At 39.2% G+C, this 24,821-nt stretch overlaps 1 protein-coding gene across 1 annotated transcript in view; it reads left to right on the top strand.

Annotated features, from left to right (window-relative positions):
- The first annotated feature begins 2,302 nt into the window (after window positions 1-2,302).
- LOC139735763 (phospholipid phosphatase 3-like) overlaps window positions 2,303-24,821 on the top strand; it is a 33,024-nt gene continuing 10,505 nt past the window's right edge. The window contains exons 1-2 of the mRNA XM_071646515.1: window positions 2,303-2,456; window positions 24,179-24,339. Of these exons, the coding sequence (XP_071502616.1) occupies window positions 2,387-2,456; window positions 24,179-24,339 (231 nt within the window). The 5' untranslated portion in view covers window positions 2,303-2,386. The remainder of the gene's footprint in view (window positions 2,457-24,178; window positions 24,340-24,821) is intronic.

Here is a 24,821-nt window from a genome sequence, read left to right as displayed (position 1 = left end):
TAACGTAGCGCTACAGTTTATTCCTCATGCAAAAGAAAAAAAAATCAGAGCGATGTATAGCCACAATATCACGTATTCAAATACTGAGTATCATAGGGCATTCTTTCTTAACAAAACAAAACAAACAAACAAACAAACAAACAGAGAAAACAAACAAAGCAAAACAGTTAGAAATAGTGTGTCAGTCCATGTAAAGCTCCATGGTTGGTCCATACATGCGAAGGTGTATCTTCGCTCATACTCTCGTCATGGAATTTTATCTGAGCAGAGTGGTGTCTCAATAGGCGCCCTCTCTAGGCCAGTTTATGAGAGTACGATACTGTCACATGTTTTTGTTTGTTTGTTTGTTTCAGGCTGGAAATTCACCTAGACCGGAGTGTAGACACAAGAATGTTCACAGATGACTAGATAAGCAGTGCCAATGTATTATATTCCATTGATTAATACATACTTACCAGTGCCTACATTTCCTACATGGTCTGCAACCACCCTATTTGTTCTGTATAATATTATCATTGTTTTAGCATATTTCACTTGATAATTGTACATAAAAGAATGTATGTTTCCTGTCATCAGAAGATTACCTATGCTAAGATTTCACGTATTGGTTTCACGAAGAAATGAAGAAACATACTGGTAATGCATTTTGGCCAATAAAGCATAAGTTTATTCGAGAAGTTTAATGATAATGAGATCGTTCATTCGTTCATAATAATATCATTAGCTAGGTCTACCCCCCCCCCCCGCCTTAAAGTATACGTTCAAGTCTGTGCAACCAAAATCAAGTTTATTACAACCACACGCACGCGACTGCTGCTACCATCACCATAACACTATGCCAGCAACACCACCGTACACTCAATTCAATTCAATTCAATTCAATTCATCTTAATCGTCCAATAAAAAACATTACAGGAAATTCAGTGCGGGATTTTTACATAATTATAAGTGACGAAGTATAACAAAAACATAGAGAGAAAACACGAAATAGTACATGATAAATAAATAAATAACTGAACATGCATGCAAAGTCAAACTGAAAGAACAATCGTATAAAAACGTGGCATAAAACCAACTCAACTGGCATCATGTTAAAAACGCCAGAAACCTTCCCTGTTATGCTACGTTCCCAGACTCACCCCCCCCCCCATGTCAGCCCGCGATAAACTCAAACAACTCAAACCAACTCGCCCTAAAATACAACACAGGAAGCAAATTAACACATACGAAAAAACATTAGTGATTATATGATCATATGATTTTCTTTCTAACTTCACAAGTATTGCACGTAATCACTTTACAAATTCTAAGATATATAATAACAAATGCAATCATTGTAATTATACCTTGTACGTCAATTTGCCCCCCCCCCCAAAAAAAATACAAAGGGAGGATTAACAGTAGAGAAAAGAGAGAGAAAAAAAATAAGAAAGGAAAAGGCAGTAGAGGTATAACTGCTCATGAATAACATATCATTATATCAAACATCATCAGCTATAACATCATAAATCCAGAAAGTGTAAAATCCCCAAATGAGGTGATGATGATAATGACCCATCCATGGCAATGACTATTGAAAATGACAATGATTATGAAGGTGAGGCTGATAATGAAGGTGGAGATAATGTTGTCGTGGAAATGATAATGGTGATGATGATAAAGGTGATCATGATAATGGTGATGAAGGTGATGATAATAATGGTGATAAAATACATTGGATCTTCAATACAATTTTACTGTTTTACAACACCGCCCCCATTCCGATAACTTTCCAAACTATATAAAACAAATCACCGCATGTTACCCCATCTATCACAGTATTCATCCATTTGAAAGCCCAAAAGATACTCCGACCATCACTCCCTTCTTGAACATCACCCCACTCTACAACTAACGACGAGGGAGGAGGTGCAATAGACTTCATTTCATTCACCTCTCGAACCCCCACCACCACCACTACCACCACCATCACCACCACTTATTCCACGGCCACCACCTTTTCTGCTACCACCACCACCACCTGTTCAGTCGCTTTTCAGGATCTATCATTTCACCATGAAGAGCATCATGCGGATGGCACAGCCACAGGGATGGCCATTCCAAGGTCGCAGTTTTCTCTGACCGCGGCCGCAACCACAAGGCTGTCAACTCTCGCGCGTGCGTCCAGCTGGCCTTGCCTGCGCGTCGAATGGCGTCCGCGTTGTATATCGTCTGCTCAGTAAAATCGCAATCGCTCGCGGATGCTAGTGCTCCGCATGCATGCAGTGCAGTGCAGTTAGTGCAGCTGCGGTATTTGTCAACGACTCGACCTGTACGCTTCGTGATCAGGTGGACGAAATAACTGGAATTACTTGTTCTGATATCTGAGGACGATTTCAATACCACGATGGCAGGCACAAACGGAGGGGTAGCCAAATGTGGCTTCATATTCCTGGATACATTAGCCATAGCTTTAGGTGAGTGCGGGGGTAAATTAATGTAGTGAATTCATATGCAACGGTTGCATCATATAGCAGCAGCCTTTGTCAATTGGGAATTCGCAGCTCGATGAGATCACCGGTCCATCGCTGCTCAGCAGCCCGGAACTTTGGGGAGAGAAACGTGTGCAATTCTCGGTGGAGACACGTTCTTGTCGCGTGAAGTAGAAATTGCATTTTTGTCTTTGATTATTATTAGGATTTTTTTCTTTTGCGCTCGGCAGAGGGCATAGCCTGTTGATTGGGATGGGCGCAAGGATGAAGCTGGAGTATTTCTGGCGGTTTCCACTCCACCACGCCCAAAACAGCGGAAAAGACTAACGTTAGAATAGAAGGTCTAGCTGTTAACATTAGTAACAAATTCAAGTCACAAGTAAATTTAGGCCTACCTACCCACACACTCCCACATAGGCCTACATTTTGTTGAAGAAAAATAGGCCTAACGTTAGGTCTATAACAGACCGGTGTGTCTAATATTTTGGTAACTTGTAAATGTTAGAAGTTATAAATCAGGCCCCTCAGCTTGAAACAGGAAATCAAGAACCTAATAAAGAAAAGGTCTGCATAAACAGTTTGTTGAACCTGTGTCTGTGAGTGTGATTTTGAATGTGACTGTGTCACTGTGAGCATTTCTTTCTTTGTCTCAAATGGCATTCAATTGCCATGTTTGCAATGTACCCAAACATATCTCTTATTTCTTTTATACTCTCTCTCTCTCTCTGATTTTTTTTTTTTCATTGATTTGTTGTGTGGGAGTGCTGCTACACCTAGTGGGTCTACACACTTGTAATTCACTGCATGTATACCAAAGACAAATAAATTTATAAATGCCTATTTAGGGCCTACTATTTGTTGGCTGTTTACCTAGTAGTATTAACATAGATCTAGTTGTAAGTGAGGATGTGACCTCTGTGCATGCCTGTTTGAAATAATTGTTAGCAAGTAAAAAAAAAAAGTGAATGGCAGTACAGACTTTTGACATTTTGATACAAACAGAAGGCAGAGTATGATCAACACTCACTGTGAAATGCCAGCACTAAGCAGCTTTGCCATTCTTGAGCCTGTATTTGAAACTACATACATACCATACATCCTTCTGAGTCTTGGGCAGATACTACCTTCTGTACAAAGCTTACTTAAATCACACTAACGAGTAGTCACATAAAGACTTAAATCACAGCTTGTTGTATGGTATAGCTGACAAGCTGACAAGAGAGCTTACGGTATGTTCACTGAGTTGATAATGAAAAAAAAAAGTCCAAGTAATTTTGATCAGGTTCACATCACCTCTCCTTTCAACGAGCCTGACCTCACTTACTCCCGTGCGATGAAGTTGTCTGCCCCTTGCATTCCCCAGAAAATGAGGGAATGACGCTGACACCTTGGGTTTTCCCCAGGTACTGGTAACTAGCAGACAGCAGAGCTTGCCAAGTCATCTCCTCAATTTGTTGCAAGCTTTCTGAATAGTTGAATATATTTTTGTGTCCTAACAAAAGTGTATGTATGGTATAAAAGGTCTTGAACCCTCCTTGATTTGGAAATTGCTTCTGGCTATTGAAATGGATACATGCAGCACGCTTGTACAATTTATCCCCGATTGCTTATATGACTCTCCCTAATGTTCACTCACCTGGCATATCGTGCATTACAAAAGAGTTAGAAAGTTTCCCACAAAGTTGGATTCGATGGATGGAACCAATTAACCATTTACGTCATCATATTTTATAATGTGACTATGGCTATTTCTGTACCTTCAGTAGGAAATGACAGTAACATTTACGTGGATCAATTTAGTGGCAGATCAGCCAAACAGTTGTCTTGTTTTATTTAACTTGCCTGACAGAAAGTGTTGGTTGTCCTGGGCAAAGAGGTATGATATGATTACCCTGATCTGAGTACCCCCTGATTCACAATGGGAAGCGCACTGTGGAAACTCATCTATTGAGTAAAGCTTTACAGGGGCTCTGAAGTTCATCAGTGCGTGCACTGCCGCTAAGCCAATTACGCACGTGACTGCCAATGATGCTAAGGCTCGCTTTTTGTCTGCATCACTCATTCTCTAAAGTTGCTTTTCAGCCGATTGTTGTCTGTAATTTGATTGTGTGTTTTTATAAACCCTTCTTTCAGTACGGTACTTAAATCCTCCCCTTTTTGCAGAATGAAATATTGATAGAATTAGAACTCAGTGTGAGATGCCAAACTGCCCCGTTTTGCTTTATTTGCTAAAGTGTCCTGCTAAATTAATGTAATCCACATAGTGCTTGGTGTTCATAATGTTCAAATGAGCAGGATTATGTGAATGGAGGTATGACTCAGTTTGATTGTTGCTAGAGGAACAAAGGATGTTGTGGTGTAGTAGTAATTATGGCCATATGGGGAGCTGAAACAAGTCAGTCAAGCGAAGAGTAGTACGATAGAAGCTGTGTAATGAATGACACTTTGTTCATGAATGTAGAAATGGGATAGTGAGGTGATGACCTCCTTTTAATATGTATGCCATCCGGATTTGAAAAGTAATTTACACTCAGTATTCTCATTTCTTATGTGATTGAGAATGCTTTATGAGAGAATAGTTGTAATCAAAGTCAAGTGGAGAACGGCGCTATAGAAATTATATGTATTATTATTTATTATTTAAATGGATTATAAAGAACCCTCCTAAATTATTGACTACAGTTCAGTTTCATGTGTAGCCATACTAAGGTTATAAAGAACACATTGCATTTTTTAAAGCTTACCTTTACTCTGTAATGAGCTTTATAAATTATACACAGGCTTTGTCATCAAACTAAAACATTTAATTGGCAAGCTGAATTTAGCAATAATTAGCATTTCATCTCTAAGTGCTTTTGACCCACTTGACAATTGAAAGTTTTCTTTGACATTATTCAAAACAAGAACATCAGACTACCAAGTGAGCAGAGGAGAGTACAGTTTTACATATTTCAAAAAAACAACGAATGTATTGTTTGGTCCTTCTCTGTATTTCAAGATAAAGCCGAGTGTCCCCTGGCAGTCATTATACTGTTGTATTAGCATGCATTGTAACTGTAAATTTGTACATAGGAATTGTTTAGACTAGATTAAGTGTTGAAAAAAATTTTTTTTTTTCCAACTGGAAAGGGTTAAAGAGATTGGATAGATTGTCAGTTTTGTAATTTAAATACAAGTTTACAAGTGGTGTTTGTATTGTGAGAAGTACTCAGTACTTCTGTGTATGGCAGCAAACTCTCTATCAATCTACAGTACTTACCAGTACAGTGTATGTCCTTTTACATGAGTTGAGGTTTTGCAATTCCCAAATGACGAGAAAGGCCTGGCTGTTTTCCTGACTTTAGCTTGCTTTTGAAATTGACCGAGGCTTTCTGTAGGCCTGCTTAACCTTTATAGTTCATCAGAGATGTCAAGAAGGATATGAAGACTGTAATGCTTTTAACCTTTTACATCATGGCTCACCGCCAACCACTGCAGAGCTGTGTAGTGTGTGACCCGGTATCCATTTCCACTGCTAGGAAATTATAATATCCTGTTTAGAAGGCATTGCAGGGAAAGAGTAAAGTCAGAAGTCAAAAGTATGACGTTTGTGAAGCCACTCCACAGCCTTGACTGCTGAGTGTGGGATGGAGGGATAGAAGGAGCAGGAGCCAATGTTACTTTTGGCTGAGACCATGAATGAAGGAAAATGTGGAAAAATTATCTTATAAAGAGCTTCCTGTTTTCATTGATTTTTATTATTTTTTGCCTATTATAATCCATTGTAGTATACATAATCAGTGACTGGAGTGCATTTTATCATTTTGATACGAAGGTTTCAATCCCAGTTGTACGCACATGTACCAGACCCGAGCAGCTTTACAAACTGTACATCATTGTGAAGTTTACTGTAAAAGTGGTCATCAGTTTTCAAGCTAGCTACATGTTCTTTATCTATGGAAAAACAAAACAAAACAAAAAAGCTAAGAAAAACATTTTATTGAAGTATGGAATACATTTTGTTTTGCCAATTTTTGCAAGTTGACTGATAAGATATTATCAAAAGTAACAATATTTCTTCCCATAATGTGCTGCACACATAATACCAAGACAGCAAATTATTCCCTTTTCTCTGGAAAGGAATGGTAGAACAGTATTTCTTATTCTTCTACTGTGGGTCTCAATGTGATAATCGAACCATAATTGTCTTACTAGTCCTAGTCTTACGAAATATTATACCTGGTACTCACAAAAAATTCAGTATACTTCGTTCATAAACTTGAACTTTGACTGTACATAGTGTGCAATGTACTAAAATAAGTAGCAAAGTGTAATTTATAGATGAATATTTTTGGTAGGGAGGCAGGGAGGGGAAGCATGAAGATACAAGTTCTTGGCTTGGGCTTGAATATTGTCAGTGGTTACTAATTATGACAAATAACAACAGGTGTTTAGGAGGCTAATGCACAGTGCTTATGATGTGATATCAGGATGTAGGGACTTTAATACCAGGTTTACAAAATGAATCATATTTCATAACTAGATGGTTATATTTTTTATTTAAGTCAGTATTACCCATTTTGTTTCTACATTGGGATCATACATTATTCCTTCTTATTTGCATCATATTGATGAAATTGGTTAAATGGAGTGAACTCTACCTCCATTGGGATTCTGTGCATTTCAATGAGTCAATACATTCATATTCAAATTCAATGGTTTTGTTTGTGTTAGGCAATGTTTGAAAATGGCAATATGGTGGGTCTTGTGTATTCAGGCAGTAAGATCAATATTTGATAGCCTGTTAGTCATGTTTGGTTGCACCAGGAGAGAGGGAGCGGGGGAAGAAAGAGTATATTTTGAAGACACATAAATATGTGTATTAAACAGAGTATGCTGCTTTTGAGAAGCAATGTATTCCTCCAAATGAATAAATGAAAGAGGATTTATGGACCCTTTTTTCTCTCCACACTGCTCTCTCTTTTCATCCTTTTTCATCCTTTTGAATTATATTTCATATCTATTATTACTGCTTGTTGCTTTTCTAAACTTGCTAATGAATGCATTATCTGGTTTCAAGAAATGCATTCAAAGTCACTCACAAATGAATGATAGTGTCTATTGGCAAATACGGTGAGTCTCTATTCGTATTTATATGATCTTACTATTTAGTTTGTAGTGGTGGTATTTTTTTTTCTTTTCAGTTATGGCACGAGATACTAGTATTCTATTAATAATTAAGCACAGACTTTGTTGGAATCTGCCAAACAGCCTGCGTGTGTTGTGATGCAGTACTAGGGCTCATGAGTCATCCCCACCAAAATTGGCAATCTCCATGCGCCACATTCATCGCCCTTTGTTTGGCGGGAGTGATACTTCAGATCTACGTTCACTTGTTCATCGCGGGGATGGGTGATCTCATATGCAATAAGATGGCACTGATTTCCAGAGATAGATAGATAGATAGATAGAGGGTTAGAGTGAGAGAGAGAGTGAAAGAAAGAGTGAGGGAGATGAAAGATAGATGGACAGAAATATAAAAAGACAGAATGAGGGTGGAGAATTTAGGATGGTAATTTCTCATCCCTTGGGATAAGACAATTACCCCAGATTGCCTGGGGAAGGAAATGGGGGCATTAATGCTACTATGTCCATGACAATAATTTCTCTTGTTTCCTTTCGTTTCAGTATATTATGTTTTATATGGGGTTAAGAGTGATTATTGTGTCTGTGGTGATGAAAATTCAACAATTTTTTTTTATCTCTAGGAGAATTTTTGAATAAAAAGGAGTTAGGGTAGTGAAAAAATGAGGGTTACATGGACAAAAACTTGGAACACTATGGTCATTTGAATGCCAATAAATCATCTATTATGGCTTCCTATTGTCATGAGAAATTCTCATGACAATAGGCATCCATGCTGACAGCTGTCTTTGCTTTTTCAGCCATCTTTTACATTTAGACGGCTGTTATTAGATAAAGAATGCCATTTTTGTAATCAACTATATTGAAACAGGGATGACTTTACAGTTGGAGTCATTTTCCCCAGAGTGTACATTGTACAACTTGCCACTTCTCTGTACCCAAGTCATAAAACTACTCATTATAAGCATGCATCTTCTTGAAACAAATGTTTTGGAATCAGTGAAAGTGCAACTTTGCCCACAACTAAAGTATGAAAGGAGAAAAGACGAGAGAAAAAAAAAGAACACAAGCAAAGTACAGTATGCGATGGGTATGTGAAATTGTATTTTTATGATTTTTTTTTTTCAAACTGATGCTTCAGTCAAGTGTTTTTTTTATTTGTGCTACCATTTTTTTTTTACACAACTTGCCCAATGGTGCAAGTAGAACATTAGTTTTTGTAGCATTCTGTAATATTCAAATTATTCTGTTGCCTTAATTTTCAAAGCAGTGTTGGGATCTTGGGGAACTCCATCATGAACATTTTTCTCGTTTACTATAAACACACTCAAAGGGAGTGACTTCTATTTTTTTTCATTGTAACAAAACAGACAGAAAGTTATTTACCATAACTGAAGTTCTGTTCTTGGACTATAGCTACTCTATAGCAGCCTGGGCGCATCCAGGAATTCCATAAAGGGGAGGCACCTTTACAAAATTAAAAGGGGGTGCACACCCCCCCCCCCAATTTTTTCTTTTTATTTCTTTTTTTTAAACAAAATATTAAGGGGGGGCGCCTGGTGCGCCCCCTCTGGATCCGCCACTGCTAAGAATACTCATTAGCTTGACAGGTTGTAGCATGTAGGAAGGGATCGCTTCATGGTGTTTTCAGTCAGTACCTTTGCTATCTAGAGTGCTCTTACAGGAGCCATCAGTAATGAACTTATTACATCAGAAACCATGAAGTGCAGTCCATTAAAGAGAAATGATGCAGAAAGAGTATGCATATGGCCTACCTGACATCACTCTCCTACATGAAATCTTGGCATTATCCAATTTACTCCCCTACCCCACCCCTACAAAAAAAAAAAGAAAATCAATTTGAACCACATTATACTAATTCATACTAGTTTCACTACTTAAAGGACAAGTTCACCTTCATAAACATAAGGATTAAGAGAATGTAGCAATATTAGTAGAACACATCATTGAAAGTTTGAGGAAAATCAGACAATCCGTTCAAAAGTTATGAATTTTTGAAGTTTTTGTGCAGTACCCGCTGGATGAGAAGACTACTGCAGTGTACGAATAACTTAAATGTCACATGCGTACAACAATATAAGGAAAATATAAAGAGAATTTCACAGAATTCCATCTTTTGAAAAAAGTACAAATTCCCCTGACTCGTTACCGACAAATGTTATGGGTAATAATATTCCCCCTGCATTTAGAGAGAGGCAAGTGAAGTGCTCTTTTATTATGCGAAAAAAGTGAAAATATGTTGAATTTCTTTTATATTTTCTTTATATTGTTGTACGCATATGACTCACAACCTGTAGTAGTCTCCTCATCCAGCGGTTCCAACACAAAAATTTAAAAAATTCATAACTTTTGCATCGATTGTCCAATTTTCCTCAAACTTTCACTGATGTGTTCTACTTATATTGTTGCATTTTCTCAATCCTTATGTTTATGAAGGTGAACTTGTCCTTTAAGGGGGAGTCTAGTAGTCACCCCAGTCAAGTTTAGCTGCCATGGCATTCCATTATGAGATATCAGACTTATTCGTTCAGTTCAGTCATTCAGCAAGGTGCATGCTCCTCCACGCTGCACTTAGCGGTGGGGCAATGCTAACGAGGGTCGGTCAATTAGGAGTAAGGGTGAAGTGGCCTGAGAATCAATCCGATTTTGTGATGGGGACCACTTAAGGAGCCAGAGTTTAAATCAAGTGAGGTGAGAAGATGGTCATGTATGAGGGATGTTCGTGATGAAAGGGATGTGGGGAGGGACGGATGAGGTGCACAACAAGATGGTCTGGAATTAATCATTGGTAGTTATAATACTCCCCTCCTCCTTCCTCTGTTCATATGCAGTGTGTATTCAACCAAGAACTATAGCAAAGGGACGCAACATAAGGGGTCACTGTACTGTGCCATTTCATCTGTGGTCTTTGTGTTTACAGTACCACTGTGAGTTTTCATGAGGCACACGGACAAAGCAGCTTAGGAATTTTGAACTCTTGCTTTAGATATTGATAGAGTTTTATATAACTATAAGTGTTTTCAGGTATGCTTGCCAATGCCAAATGGAAAAACTTCCATTGTATGTCTTGTGTGTGTGATATGACCTTGTATGTCATGGAAAAAATTACCACAAATGAGATATAACTGCCACCAAAAGATGGTATTGCCCTTAGAAACCAGACTCCCTAAATCATGTTCCATTTTTTTTTTTTTTTTTAGGTTATCAAGTGAATACTATACAGTACAACGTTTATGCTTGACAGCATGAAAAACACTCACTTACGACTTTTAATGTAGCAGATAGCACATTTCTAAAAACATTGCCTTTAATAGCAATTTTGTTTCATTATCATGGGCCACCATATTTTATACCTTTACTTGAATATCAATCATTAAAGGGAAGCAGTCCTGAGATTTTCACTGTACTGATAATTAAGAAGAGTAAAAAATATAACCTTTCACCAATTTGTACGCGTGGACATCAAAAATTGTCTCCGTACACGATTTTTAAAAAATAATTCCTGCAAGCGATCGGGTAAGAGCCTGCCAAAAGGTGCAACGTCATTGATGCCCTACTCTCAAGTTGACAGCCGTGCCTCAGAAAACCAATTTAAGTGTTCAAAATGATCATATCTGATTTTTTCATAAAATGTGACAATATGTGGTTTTATTATTTCAAACAAAATATTTCAAGCTTATTTATATACAATTAATATAAAAATAAATAGTAAACATGTATTTATGAATAACTAGGGATGACGAGCAGAACACCGCTGGAAAGAGTTGTGCATCGATGACGTATGACTCTCCGCCAAGACTTGCTCATTTGCAGAGTCACACTTTTTTAACCGAAATGTATGAGCTTATTTGGTGATTTCAAAGTTTGTTTTTGATGAAAGTAGTTCATTGGAGGTTCCAACAACAACATATTTTTTAAAATTTCGTGAGGACTGCATCTCTTTAATATATGGGCCATTCTCCCTTCATACACTGTAACACATTTACTGTCAAAACTATTTTGAGGCATTTAACATTTTCTAAGCAGGCAGAATAAAAACACTCACTAGTAATCTCCCATGAGATGATTCATAAAAACTGATGGCACTTTGACACCACTGACAGGTAAAAACTGATAGATGGGATCAGAAGTGGTTAAATGAATACAAGCAGCTGACTGTAGTCAGAAGGATCACACTGAACACATTAAATTAAGATAGGGTTGATTTATGATTTATGCTAGAGAGTTTCTGAGAGCAAAGTGATCTGAAATTTAGGAGAAACGTAGTAAAGCTGGCTTTATGAACAAGAGTTATTGTTAGCTTCCGAGTAGAAAAAATGGACTTTCCCCACCCAACACCTTCATCAGCTAGCTGTGATACATGGGGTGTGGTGAGTGCCGCCATGCCTCATTTGCAAGTGTCTCTCTCTCACGTCACCCCCCCCCCACACACACACACTCTCATTCATAGCACTGAATAATGGTTTACGGATGAACACTGGAATGCATTCACGATAATGTTTAGTCATGGAGCGTGTAGCTCCGTGGTATAATTGTGTCTTTTCACTCTTTCTTGCATGACACGCAGTACCCTTTGGGCCTAAAAATAGATCACTGGATCAGTGGTGCATTGCATATATCGTAGATGAACATTGTATATTGTTCATAGCCAGTCACAGAAAGCAAATTTGCACAGAATTTCTTGATTAATTTATTCATTTATATTTTTAGTATCTTCTGGCTACAAAAGAGACAAATGTCATTCAAACTGCGGTTTTGTTCTCAATAAGATCGATATATTGAAAATAATTGCAGGAATACTATCTTTTTCTGATTTCTGTACTATATGGTATGTCAACTCTTATCAATATTCACAGATTTTTATAATCTAAACATTAGCAAAATATTTGGTATATAGGAAAACTAAAACTTGTGACTGGAAAAAAGCCTAATTTTTCGTTAGAGTTCATGTGTACTAAAGCCTGGTTGCCTGCTACATTTGAGATTCTGCACAGGACCACTGGACCTTCAGTTTTCACGAAATGCTTTATTGCCTGCGAGGTATGGCAATCATGGTCAAGGCGGACGAGTAATCTGGGAAAATTCTCTGCATTAACTGACGATCAGGGTCTTGCAATTGGAGCCTGCGAGTTATTTGGCCAGTGAAGATATTATTGGACACACGACAGCACCATGCACGGTAAATTCCTGTGTACTGTGCAGAGGAAGAGTTCAGCGCATCATTTGGGAGACAGCAGTCTGGGACTGGTGGTGGAGGATACGTTCATGTTTTTCTCAGGGCCCGTTTGTAGTGATGATCAGGGCATTCCCCCTATGGATTGTTCCTGTCAATGTAGACTTCAGATTCCGGCAGGCTTGGTAGAATGATTTCCCGTCTGTCAGTTCTGACAGGCTGCATGGGTAATACTCCGTAAGAACGGCAGGTGATTCACCCAATGAAGCGTACTTCGAGTGGAAATTGGCTGTATCTCTAGAAAGATATTTAAGCTGCACAGAGTCAATTGGAACTTTGATTGAAATTTGTAATGGAGAGCAAGGGCCCCTTGTGGTTAACCAACTCCATGAGAAATCATGCTTGAAAGATTTTGTTGTTGTTGATGTAACAATGGGGGGGGGGGGGTGTGGATATCTGCTTAATGATATATCACTAACATCCAGTGACATGTAGTTTATTGATTGCAAGAAATAAATCATCATAAACTGCCATAGGTCTACAATAGTCTGTTAAAAACGGTGGGTTCTGTTGGGCCAATACTATGATTCACTGCATTCAACTGGGAATAAATATTCCACACAAATCAAAATGAAAGAAAATTTTCTATTATTTTCCATTGTCAAAATGTTAAAAAGGGACATGAATGAATGAAATATTTCAAGCCTTCACAAAAAGGAAAGAATATTCTTCACAAAATACATCAATATTGTCACAAATGTACACACTAGTAATTATGTACATGTATGATATACTGTATGCATGGTTGTTTTAATGTGTATGTACACAGGTTGACCAGATTAATGGAGAACATTCTATGTGGTATAGATATAGTACATACAGGCTGACCAGATCAGTGGAGAATTTTCTAGGTGGTATACAATGTAGCTATACAGTACATGCATGTAGCAGGAAATACATCATAGCTCACTCAATCTAGATTGGTTTCACCCATTCCAGAAAGTTCTGGGAAGTGCTTACATATTTGGCTGAGTGAGGCACTGTCCCTGTAGCCCAATGTGATTGGTAGTTATTCTTGGTAATGATGTTTTGTACATAGTTAGGCAGTGAGTCATCCAGGTTTCCTGGAACTTGGACTGGCTAGTAGGTTGGAGAGAGTTATAGAATGTGCTAGAAGGGGGTGAATGGATAGTATATAAGCCAGAGAAATTCTGCAGTAGGCAGAGTACCCAACACCTCTGCTCTGAGAGTTACGTCACTTCTGGCTCTGAAGCGACTTGTTATAGTCAGTCCTGTGTTACCTGCTGACCTGTTATGTTTGTGGAGATACTTGGCCTGGGAGACATTTTGCCTGCAGAGAATTAATGTGCCTTCATTGGACTCCATATTTTAATGTCAACGGACATTGCTACGGCAAAGCTGTGACGGGTTGGATTCCTAGCTGGACAATATAAAGTGAATCATTATTCAACGCATCAACTGGACGTGGTCGTCATAACGTTTGGACTCTGCACGTTTCGCCGTGGACGTATATCGTGGATTTTACCCCGGATCTATACCGTGGACTATCGTAACCTGCGCCTCTGGAGCTACGTCGAAGGAATCATTCATCGGTGCGTCAAGGATCATTCGTCTGTGCATCGAACATCGTATTTGGACATTTTCAAAGGATTATTTAATACGTGTAAGTGATTCCACTACCGATTTATAACCGCTTTTATTGATCATTGTTGTATTGATGTGACGCCGATTACCAGTCTGTACCCACAATATCACTGTTAATAAACCGCCTGAACATCAGTTGATTGTTTCTTTTGTGCGATCATTCTCAGAGTGATTTTGGTCGTAACAAAATTGGGGGCTTGTGTCCGAGAAGTGAATTTAAAGCCAAAACTTAGAATTTGGAACGTTCGGGAATCCAGAATATTGGTACAGACAAAATACCGGTTGAGTTGGTTGTATAAGTGTATATTGTGCATAATACATTGTGACAATGTCAATCAGTACAATGGATGTTCAGGCATTTGTTCAGAGGACAGATTTGTCCCTCAAGGATTTGCAAAGGTTACGCAAATGTGATTTGACCGCTATTGCACAGCATTTAAATGTTGATGTTCCACAAGGTGCAAGAAAGGCAGAGATTCTTGACTTAGTGGCTGGTCACATGGAGCTCAAAGAAGAAACTCATACTCCTGATCAAGCTCAAATTTCAGATCAGACACGGCTTGAGCTTGCTAAATTGCAAATGAAGGAGAAAGAAATGGAAATGGAGAAAGAGAAGATGAGATTAGAAATTGAAAGAGAAATTGAAATGAAGAAACTTGAGCAACAACTGAAATTGCGTGAGATGGAATTGGCTCATGCACAGACTGTAAGAACTCATGAAAGGGCTCCCTTTGAATTTGATTTGGCCAGGAACATTCGATTGGTGCCAAAGTTTGAAGAAAACAGAGTTGATGCATATTTTGTGTCATTTGAGAAGGTGGCTAACAGTTTGAACTGGCCACAGGAATTTTGGCCCTTGCTCCTTCAAAGTGTGTTTGTCGGCAAAGCAGCCGATGTGTACTCATCTCTCTCTGAAGAGCAATCACGTGACTATGCTACAGTCAAGAAAGCAGTGTTGAATGCTTATGAGTTGGTGCCAGAGGCGTACAGACATAAGTTCAGAAATTCGTACCGCAAACCAGGCCAGACACATGTTGAGTTTGCTCGTGAAAAAGAAATGATGTTTGATAGGTGGTACAGATCCCTGAAAGTGGATCAGGACTTTGATAACCTACGTGAGGTTGTTCTCTTGGAAGAATTCAAAAAGAGTGTTGCTTTCAGTGTGAGGTCGCATTTGGATGATCACAAAGTGACAAGTTTCCATAAAGCAGCCTTGATGGCTGATGAGTATGAGCTGACCCACAGAAATGACAACAGACCACCTTTCAGGAATTTCTCTGGAAATAAGAGAGACAAAATTCAGTCGAGCAGTCCAAAGAATGTTGGTCCTGAAAAAGGCACGAGTTCTGACACTTCATCGGCACCAAAGCCTCAATCTGACAAAGGGTCCAGTACAAGTGCAAATGTCATCAAATGTTTTCACTGTAACAAGACAGGGCATGTAAAGTCACAGTGTTGGAAGTTGCAAAACAAAACAAAGAAGGACTTGGGATTTGTCATGTCAAAAAATGTCCTACCCAAAAACAGTGTCCCGTTCAGTGAAACACAGGCCATTGAAAGTCAATCTCCCAAATTCAAAGATAGGCTGAAGCAGGTGGATGAGAGCTATCGTAGCTTTTTGTTTGATGGTGAGGTGACCCCATGTACCTCTGGTGAGGCAGGTAAGCCAGTGGTCATCCTGCGGGATACGGGGGCCTCTCAGTCGTTGATGGTGGATGGTGGTATGACTTTTCCACCAGATAGTGCAGTGAATGCAAAAGTCTTGATTCAGACTGTTGATGGCAGTTATATGTCAGTGCCACTGTATAGAGTGGATTTGAAGTGTGACCTAGTTTCTGGTCCTGTGACTGTTGGAGTTGTTCCTGAGTTGCCCATGGTAGGCATTGACTTCTTGTTGGGGAATGACTTGGCTGGGGACAAGGTGGTTGCGTCTCCAGTTGTTTCGGATAAACCAGTGGTGGTTGCTGAAACTGAGCAGTTGCAGGAGGAGTTTCCTGGGATTTTCCCAGATTGTGTTGTGACTAGGTCTCAGGCTCGTAGAGCTGTTCAAGATGATGCGGATTCTGTTGATGTGGAGGAGAATTCCGGTGTTTGGTTGGCAGAAACCTTTTTCAAGGATTTGAATGATGGGGTTGCTGTATTAGGCTCCGAGGCTAACAGTGATGGGCTGTTTAGCAAGTCTTCCTTGGTTGAAGCACAGCAGGCAGACTCTGAGTTGAAAGGCTTGTCTCAGACGGCGTGTTCTGAGGCTGAGGCTGAAAAGGTCCCTGAGTGCTATTATGTCAAAGATGGCATTTTGATGAGGAAGTGGAGACCTCCCCATAGGCCAGCTGATGAGGATTGGACGGTGGTCCGTCAAGTTGTTGTCCCTCCTAGTTACCGCGGTGAGATCTTGAGGATTGCTCACGAGTTACCAGTTGGCGGCCATTTAGGCGTCAGAAAGACAAAGGATCGGATCATGAGGCATTTCTATTGGCCGGGGTTGAATGTGGATGTGGCTGAGTTTTGTAAGACTTGTCACACATGTCAGGTGGCTGGTAAACCACAGCACTCAGTGAAGCCGGCGCCATTGATTCCGATACCTGCGTTTGAAGAACCATTCAGTCGGGTTCTAGTTGACTGTGTTGGACCTTTGCCTAGGACTAGGTCGGGTCATAAGTACCTCTTGACAATTATGGATATGTCTACACGGTTTCCAGAGGCTATCCCATTGCGAAATATCACTGTAAAGACTGTGGTAGATGCTCTAGTGTAGTTTTTCACTAGGTATGGGTTGCCCAAGGAAGTGCAGTTTGACCAAGGGTCAAATTTCATGTCAGGCATATTTCAAGAGGTGATGTATCGTTTGGGTGTGAAGCAGCTGAAGTCGTCAGCTTATCATCCCCAATCCCAAGGTGCGTTGGAGCGCTACCACCAGACCCTAAAGACAATGATTAGGGCATTTTGTGAGGAGTATCCCGAGGATTGGGATAAGGGCATCCCTTTCCTGCTGTTTGCAACGAGGGACTCCCCAAACGAGTCGACGGGTTTCAGCCCATTTGAGTTGGTGTACGGTCATGAAGTCAGGGGCCCACTGAAGCTCATCAAAGAGAAATTCATGACGGAGGATGATGAGGTCCACCTACTTGACTACGTGTCAAAGTTTCGTGAAAGGCTTTCAAAGGCTTGTGAGGTAGCTAGGGAACACTTGAAAGTATCACAAGACTCTATGAAGAGAAAGGCAGACAAAAATGCCAAAGCCCGAACTTTCAACCCAGGTGACAAAGTTCTTGTACTGCTGCCCATACAAGGTGAACCACTGAAAGCCAAGTTCAGTGGCCCATACTGTGTCAAACAGAAACTCAACGATGTGAACTATGTGATCAGTACGCCAGACAGACGCAAAGATCAGAGAATGTGTCATGTCAACATGATGAAAGAGTGCTATGACAGAAAGTCAGTTGGTGTGACATAGGTGGTGGATAGCATGGTAGAATTCAAAGGTGAAAAGTTTCCACCGGCATATCATTTCCAGTGTATGTGTTTAGCATATTCATTAATGTGTGCAAAACAGTTTGATACGATTGTATAAGCTCTGAGAATCCAAGCAATATTATTGTAAATGGTATCCATGAAAAGATAACATGGAATTAATATAGCTATCCAAAAGGCATGTGATAGTATGTGATTATTGTAGCTTGACTTGGATTTTACCTCACATTCATTGTAAATAACAATGAGAAATTGTGAAGGTAAAAGAAACCCTTGCTACAGCAAAGCTTTCTTTTTCCCATGGGGGATGGTGTCACAAATGTACACACTAGTAATTATGTACATGTATGATATACTGTATGCATGGTTGTTTTAATGTGTATGTACACAGGTTGACCAGATTAATGGAGAACATTCTATGTGGTATAGATATAGTACATACAGGCTGACCAGATCAGTGGAGAATTTTCTAGGTGGTATACAATGTAGCTATACAGTACATGCATGTAGCAGGAAATACATCATAGCTCACTCAATCTAGATTGGTTTCACCCATTCCAGAAAGTTCTGGGAAGTGCTTACATATTTGGCTGAGTGAGGCACTGTCCCTGTAGCCCAATGTGATTGGTAGTTATTCTTGGTAATGATGTTTTGTACATAGTTAGGCAGTGAGTCATCCAGGTTTCCTGGAACTTGGACTGGCTAGTAGGTTGGAGAGAGTTATAGAATGTGCTAGAAGGGGGTGAATGGATAGTATATAAGCCAGAGAAATTCTGCAGTAGGCAGAGTACCCAACACCTCTGCTCTGAGAGTTACGTCACTTCTGGCTCTGAAGCGACTTGTTATAGTCAGTCCTGTGTTACCTGCTGACCTGTTATGTTTGTGGAGATACTTGGCCTGGGAGACATTTTGCCTGCAGAGAATTAATGTGCCTTCATTGGACTCCATATTTTAATGTCAACGGACATTGCTACGGCAAAGCTGTGACGGGTTGGATTCCTAGCTGGACAATATAAAGTGAATCATTATTCAACGCATCAACTGGACGTGGTCGTCATAACGTTTGGACTCTGCACGTTTCGCCGTGGACGTATATCGTGGATTTTACCCCGGATCTATACCGTGGACTATCGTAACCTGCGCCTCTGGAGCTACGTCGAAGGAATCATTCATCGGTGCGTCAAGGATCATTCGTCTGTGCATCGAACATCGTATTTGGACATTTTCAAAGGATTATTTAATACGTGTAAGTGATTCCACTACCGATTTATAACCGCTTTTATTGATCATTGTTGTATTGATGTGACGCCGATTACCAGTCTGTACCCACAATATCACTGTTAATAAACCGCCTGAACATCAGTTGATTGTTTCTTTTGTGCGATCATTCTCAGAGTGATTTTGGTCGTAACAATATTTTATTATGAAGTCAATTACAAAGAGGTGAAGAGGAGTGCTTATTCCAAATACTGTGCACTCAATGCCTTTCTAGTCTTATACTTACAAAATCGTAGGAGGATGTCTAATTGTTAGCTGTATGTGTAGTAGTATTACTACTACTACATGTACAAATTATATGTATGGTTGGGTGTTCATCACACCGACCACCTAACGTTTTTCTATCAATAGAAACGTGAAAAATCTCACAATTTGCCTGAAATTTTATTCACGTGTGGAGAAAATACTCCGGATTCACAAGCGCGCACTGAAAATGCGATCTGAGGTACGCGCTCTAGATGGCGGCTTCGAATGCGTGGGGTGTCATTTTTTCCGCACTCAGTTAATCGCCCTGTACATTTAAACCGACCACCCTGACAATACGTATAACGCGCACTTAAATGCGTTTTTTCGACAAGCTGCTGTTTTTTTCTAGCCGTCATTTTTTCCCCAATAATATTTGAATATATTTTGAATCCTTCGATATTACTTTTGAAGGACTGTTTGATGAATTTGAATTGATTTTCATTAGGAAACCTTTCATCGTAATTGAAATAAATTAGATGAGTCGGTTTGTTTTTTCACATTCATTTCTCGTTTCTGCTTCAACTCGTACGGTCGTAGCGGGCGACAAAATAATTATGTCATGTGTATGTGTAACGTGTGTGCACGATTGTACAAGCGACGGAGTTTGAGAAAGTGGCATAAGGACAATTTTGCGGTCAAAATCGTTAAATTTATTACGGAAGGATACTCTACATCTAACAACGAGTCAGCAAAGGTAGGCCTAGTTATATTTAGTTACACGAAAATCTTATTCGATTTTGCTAAATTTCGGTAATTTAGAGGGAATACGTATTTGTTTTCGCCTCATTTTACTCGGTAGCGTAGCCCAGTGACCGTTGCGCGTAGTACCATGCGTACATTTTCTTTCTGTACGCGCAATGCAATTATAGAGCGCGGTCGGTTCATATGGACCCGGTCGGTGTGTTGAACACCTACCATACTACTACTAGTAGTAAGATACTGTTACTTCAATGGGGTGATGTTGTCCCAGACAATGCTCACTGCTCCCCTATACAGTAGGTTAAAAACAGTTGCCTGAGTTTAATACAGGTATACCTATACCACATAGCATTTGATTTGCATTACATTGGACTATGATCTGAAGGTTTATTTGGCCATGTTTTTTTTAATGTTGTTTCTAGTGGAGTTCCAATTCTGCAAACAATGAGTGTTTGATGTTAGAATGTTGAATGTATGGTCTTATAGCCAGGACTGACCACTAGCCTTGCAAAGAGTGAGTTGTCCTCATTTCTGAAGGGGGAAATGGGGGGGGGGGGGCGGGCATGGTTAAAGAAAGAGGATATTGGGGCTACCTCTCTCTGTTATAAGCTCTATATTTAGCATGTAGTCATCTTTCCTGTTGTGCGCTAAGTGGAAATCCCTCTGACATCACAGGCTCGGCTAACGTCACTGCTGGCTTTGAAACTTGCGATCCTCATCTGCAGAGGGATGTGAAGGCCTCACAAGAAAGATTTGTAAGGGTTATGACTTGTGAAGTGAAAAACATGTCAATGTATTAGACTTGTGATTATTGCTGGGCTGTATGTGGGAGTGTTGTGGTCCAGAGGATAAGGGTCTGTAGTCTCTTAGACAGGAGATCATGGGTTGGGATCCCACCCAGCACACATATTGTTGCTCAAGAAGTTTTGCCAAATGGGTGCTTTTCAGGCCAATTGTACGGAAAAATGGTACCTGTCAATGTATTAAAGGTATTACATATTTAACTATCAACTTACCCAAAGGAAAAACTCAAGTGAGAAAGAGGGTACCTGGCTTAAAAAGTGTGTATTATTTTCATTATCATACAATACAGGGGCCGTGTGACGGCACTACCCCTAATATGATATCAAATATTGTGTTTGTTTGTTTGTTTGTTTGTTTGTTTGCTTATTTGTTTTCTGTACTTGTTTTCAGGAGGTCTCTGTGTTGAGTTTTCAATTCAGTCACCCATTTCATTTTTATTTACTTTATCATAAATGGTCTTTGTTGCCAAGAAATATGACCAAGAACCATTGTTGATCTGGACATGATTTTCATATTCATTTTTTTTTTCCACAGATATGTGTACATTTATTCATATGTGACCCGCTACAACAAAAAGGTCCTAAAGTCGCGCACGGTCGAAGCCGTGAAAATCGTGTTTGAAGTCAGAGCATTAAAATTGGTCAAAACTTACGATTTTCTGATGTTGATATATTATTGGAGTCTAACATGCCTTCTATCATCTGTCGAAATTTTGAAGCAAAATGATCAAAGGAAAGACCAAAAAATAGCATTTTTCTGAGCCATGTTTTTTGGCGTTTCAATGAAGCAGAAACTGGTTCGAAAATTTGGATTGAGCGCCACAGATAGGTTCCGCCCCTAACAACGACCAGAGTGATCTCATTGGTCAGGTTGCTGCTTGCGGCTAACCGAAGCGTGAAGCTCGCACACTGCCCGGTCGACTGGTGCGTGCAGGTGGGGTGCGCTATGCTCAGCCGCTTCTCACATCCTGGTCACTGATTGGTTGATGAGGAGACCGCCGACGCTGATGTGCTTGAATGAACTCTTCGGGGGTTGCTAGGGCTTACCTTCTATTGTCCAGAGGTGAAAACTGACTTGCGTGTCCCTTGATCGCGATTGCGTCGAAAGGAAGACTTTTAGGGCGCTTTTCTCGAAATAGTGATTTTCCAGACGTCTGGACATGCTCTCTTTTAAACATTGATATCTCCGCAGCCGATTATTTTGATAAAATGTGTTATATATCAATTTAAAGCAGAAAGATTAGGGGATTATATCATGCAATTTTCAAATGATGGACCTCGCCCGACTTTAGGATCATTTGTTGTAGCGGGTCACATATGATCTTGGAAGGTAGCTACATTGTAGGTTTCCTCTTTGTTTTCTTTCATATTGATTTTTTGAAATTCTACTTTGGCTTTCTGCATAAAAATCAACAACAGTTTATCTTGGGAATAGTTTTATCTCTATTGTCGTGATAAATAACTACGGGGCTATGTCATCCAATATTTTAGTTCATATTGTCTCATGTACCATATATATAAAAAGGCATTCCCTTGTGGATAAAATCTAACGGAAAGCAAAGGGGCTCTCTTGAAATGGATTACGCCTCCATGAGCCTGATGTGTATCTTTAAAATTAGGGGAAGAAACTCCACTATTTGCATTCAGGCTCCGTGATGCCCGTAAGTTCTCATGAGATTGATGCCTGCCATCACGGATAACCTGGTTACAGAAGACGAATCATGCTTCTTGTTTGACTTCTCAGATACGGATTGCTTCTGGCATCTTAGCAGAGAAAAAGAAGTCAAAATATCTGTGCATACCACAAGAGATACACTGATGCAGGATGGCATGGTCACATTCAGAAATTGAGACAAATTCATCCTGAAGGCTTTCCTTCATGAAATTCATTGTTGAAAAATAATGATACAGTGATATACAGCTGTATGTCTTTGTTGCTGTAAATTGTTAATGGATTCTGATTGATATCCATTTCCTTGTGGTGATAAATTGTGCACAGAGGTGAAGATGATATTTTCTTCTCTCTGAAGAGAGGTTGAATAAATTTTCCTTTGAGAATCGCTAAAACCACTTAGCCTCCCTATTAGAATTGCACCCCATACTCGTGTGATGTGAAGACACAGAAATGAACAGGGAACTGTGTCAACATTGACTCATTTACTTGGTATTGTTGCTATGGTGATTGAGAGAGCTCTTCTCTCAGATGTGTGTTCGTGTGTGTGCGTGTGTGTGCGTGTTTGTGTGTGTGCATTTGAATATGTTTGTGTGTGATGTGTATCTGTGCAAAACCAAGACAGGTAGAAAACTTTGCATTCTTTGTGCATTTTTTTTTTCAATCTTGATATAATTTGATCTTCTATCTAATCTATATTCCAAGTTTGAGGTGAAATACTGTGTCACCATGCTGTCTGTTAATTGATGTATTAAAATGGCTTTCTTTTTGTGGTCTGAAATCATATAAATATGCAGTCTTCAGGCAATATATATATGCAAAAAGGCCCAAAGTTCATTTATCATCAAGTGCATCTATGTGGGATTAGAAATGACTTCATCATAAGATTTTGATCATGCTTTCTCAGTACATGTTTTCATATCATGAAGAATACACTGATTCATATTTAATAGACAAGAGTTTTGCTGACATTGCACAGAAGTGGCAGAAACTCAAGAGAACATCCCATGTGATAGACAATGTAGAATGTATATGCTGAACGTCAGTTTATAAACTTTTGTATATTATATGAAATAGGTTAGTTTCCTTCCCATCTAATTGCTTTTTAACTTCCAGCTCCTCTCAAATTACTTACTTTGTGTTCATATCATTGTATACCATAAGTTGGTATTATTGAAGGTATGATTTACCATTTGCAGATGAAACAAAAACCCAGCATTAGTGCTTTATAATAGTTCTAAAATGTGAGTTAGGGATAGAAACAACCACTGTAAAAGTTTGAAGTTTTACAAAATGTGAACAATAGTTATAATAAAAATGCTTCCAAACTAAACCATCTACAGTTACGGTTTATCGAGAAAAATACAGATATCTCCTTATATTTTAGGCTTTATCGTGAAAATTTTATATGATAAGATGTTTTGTTTTACAACACACCTACACATATGCATTAAATGTCGTATCTTGAACAATTTTTAATCACTGTTCCCAAAGGTAAACAGGACCTTTAATATTACATCAGTATGTATATTTTCTGTCATCCTTTTTTCCACAGTTATTCTACCAGCATTACTGTTCAGACTACCTGGTTTTGACCTACCGATTTTCCAGCGTGGTTTCTTTTGCGGCGATGAGTCCATTGCGTATCCATACAAAGACTCCACAGTCCCGTCCAGTGTTCTCTATGGAGTTGGCATCGGCCTCTTTGCTGTTATTGTAAGTTTTCTCATGATGTAGATTCACATTATTTCTCTGTAACCATTAAAAGAACATGTTTCTTTACCTCGTTCTAATACCTAGAGGTTATATTTGATGCCTCATCAGAAAAGCCATGTAATGTATAAAGGAATTTTTTTTTTTGTGGGGGGGGGGGGTGGGATGGGTTGATAGACCTGCATTTAGTAGATGCTAAGTTTGGTTTGCCCTACTTCCAAACATGGAAAATATTTGTAAAAAAGAATTGGAAGTTAGAAAACTGTAAAGGTTATATTTTCCAAATTCGGCTTTACATGAATTTTTCTTCCTTTCTGCTTTTGTGATCTCCGACTTTATACAGGTTATTTGATGATGCACCACATAATGTCTATTACTTCATAACTGCTATATTCCTTATTGTTTTGTTAGGGGAATGTCATACATGGTAGCAACTTGTGTGAAACTTGATTTTAAAGGAACTGTTTTTTTTACATTTCACATAC

The sequence above is a fragment of the Diadema antillarum genome, unplaced genomic scaffold (genome assembly GCF_040938485.1).
Source record: "Diadema antillarum isolate AM-2024a unplaced genomic scaffold, OU_Dant_1.0 seq00000597_RagTag, whole genome shotgun sequence".
Taxonomy (NCBI): Eukaryota; Metazoa; Echinodermata; class Echinoidea; order Diadematoida; family Diadematidae; genus Diadema; species Diadema antillarum.
This window is presented reverse-complemented; position numbering and strand designations above follow the sequence as displayed.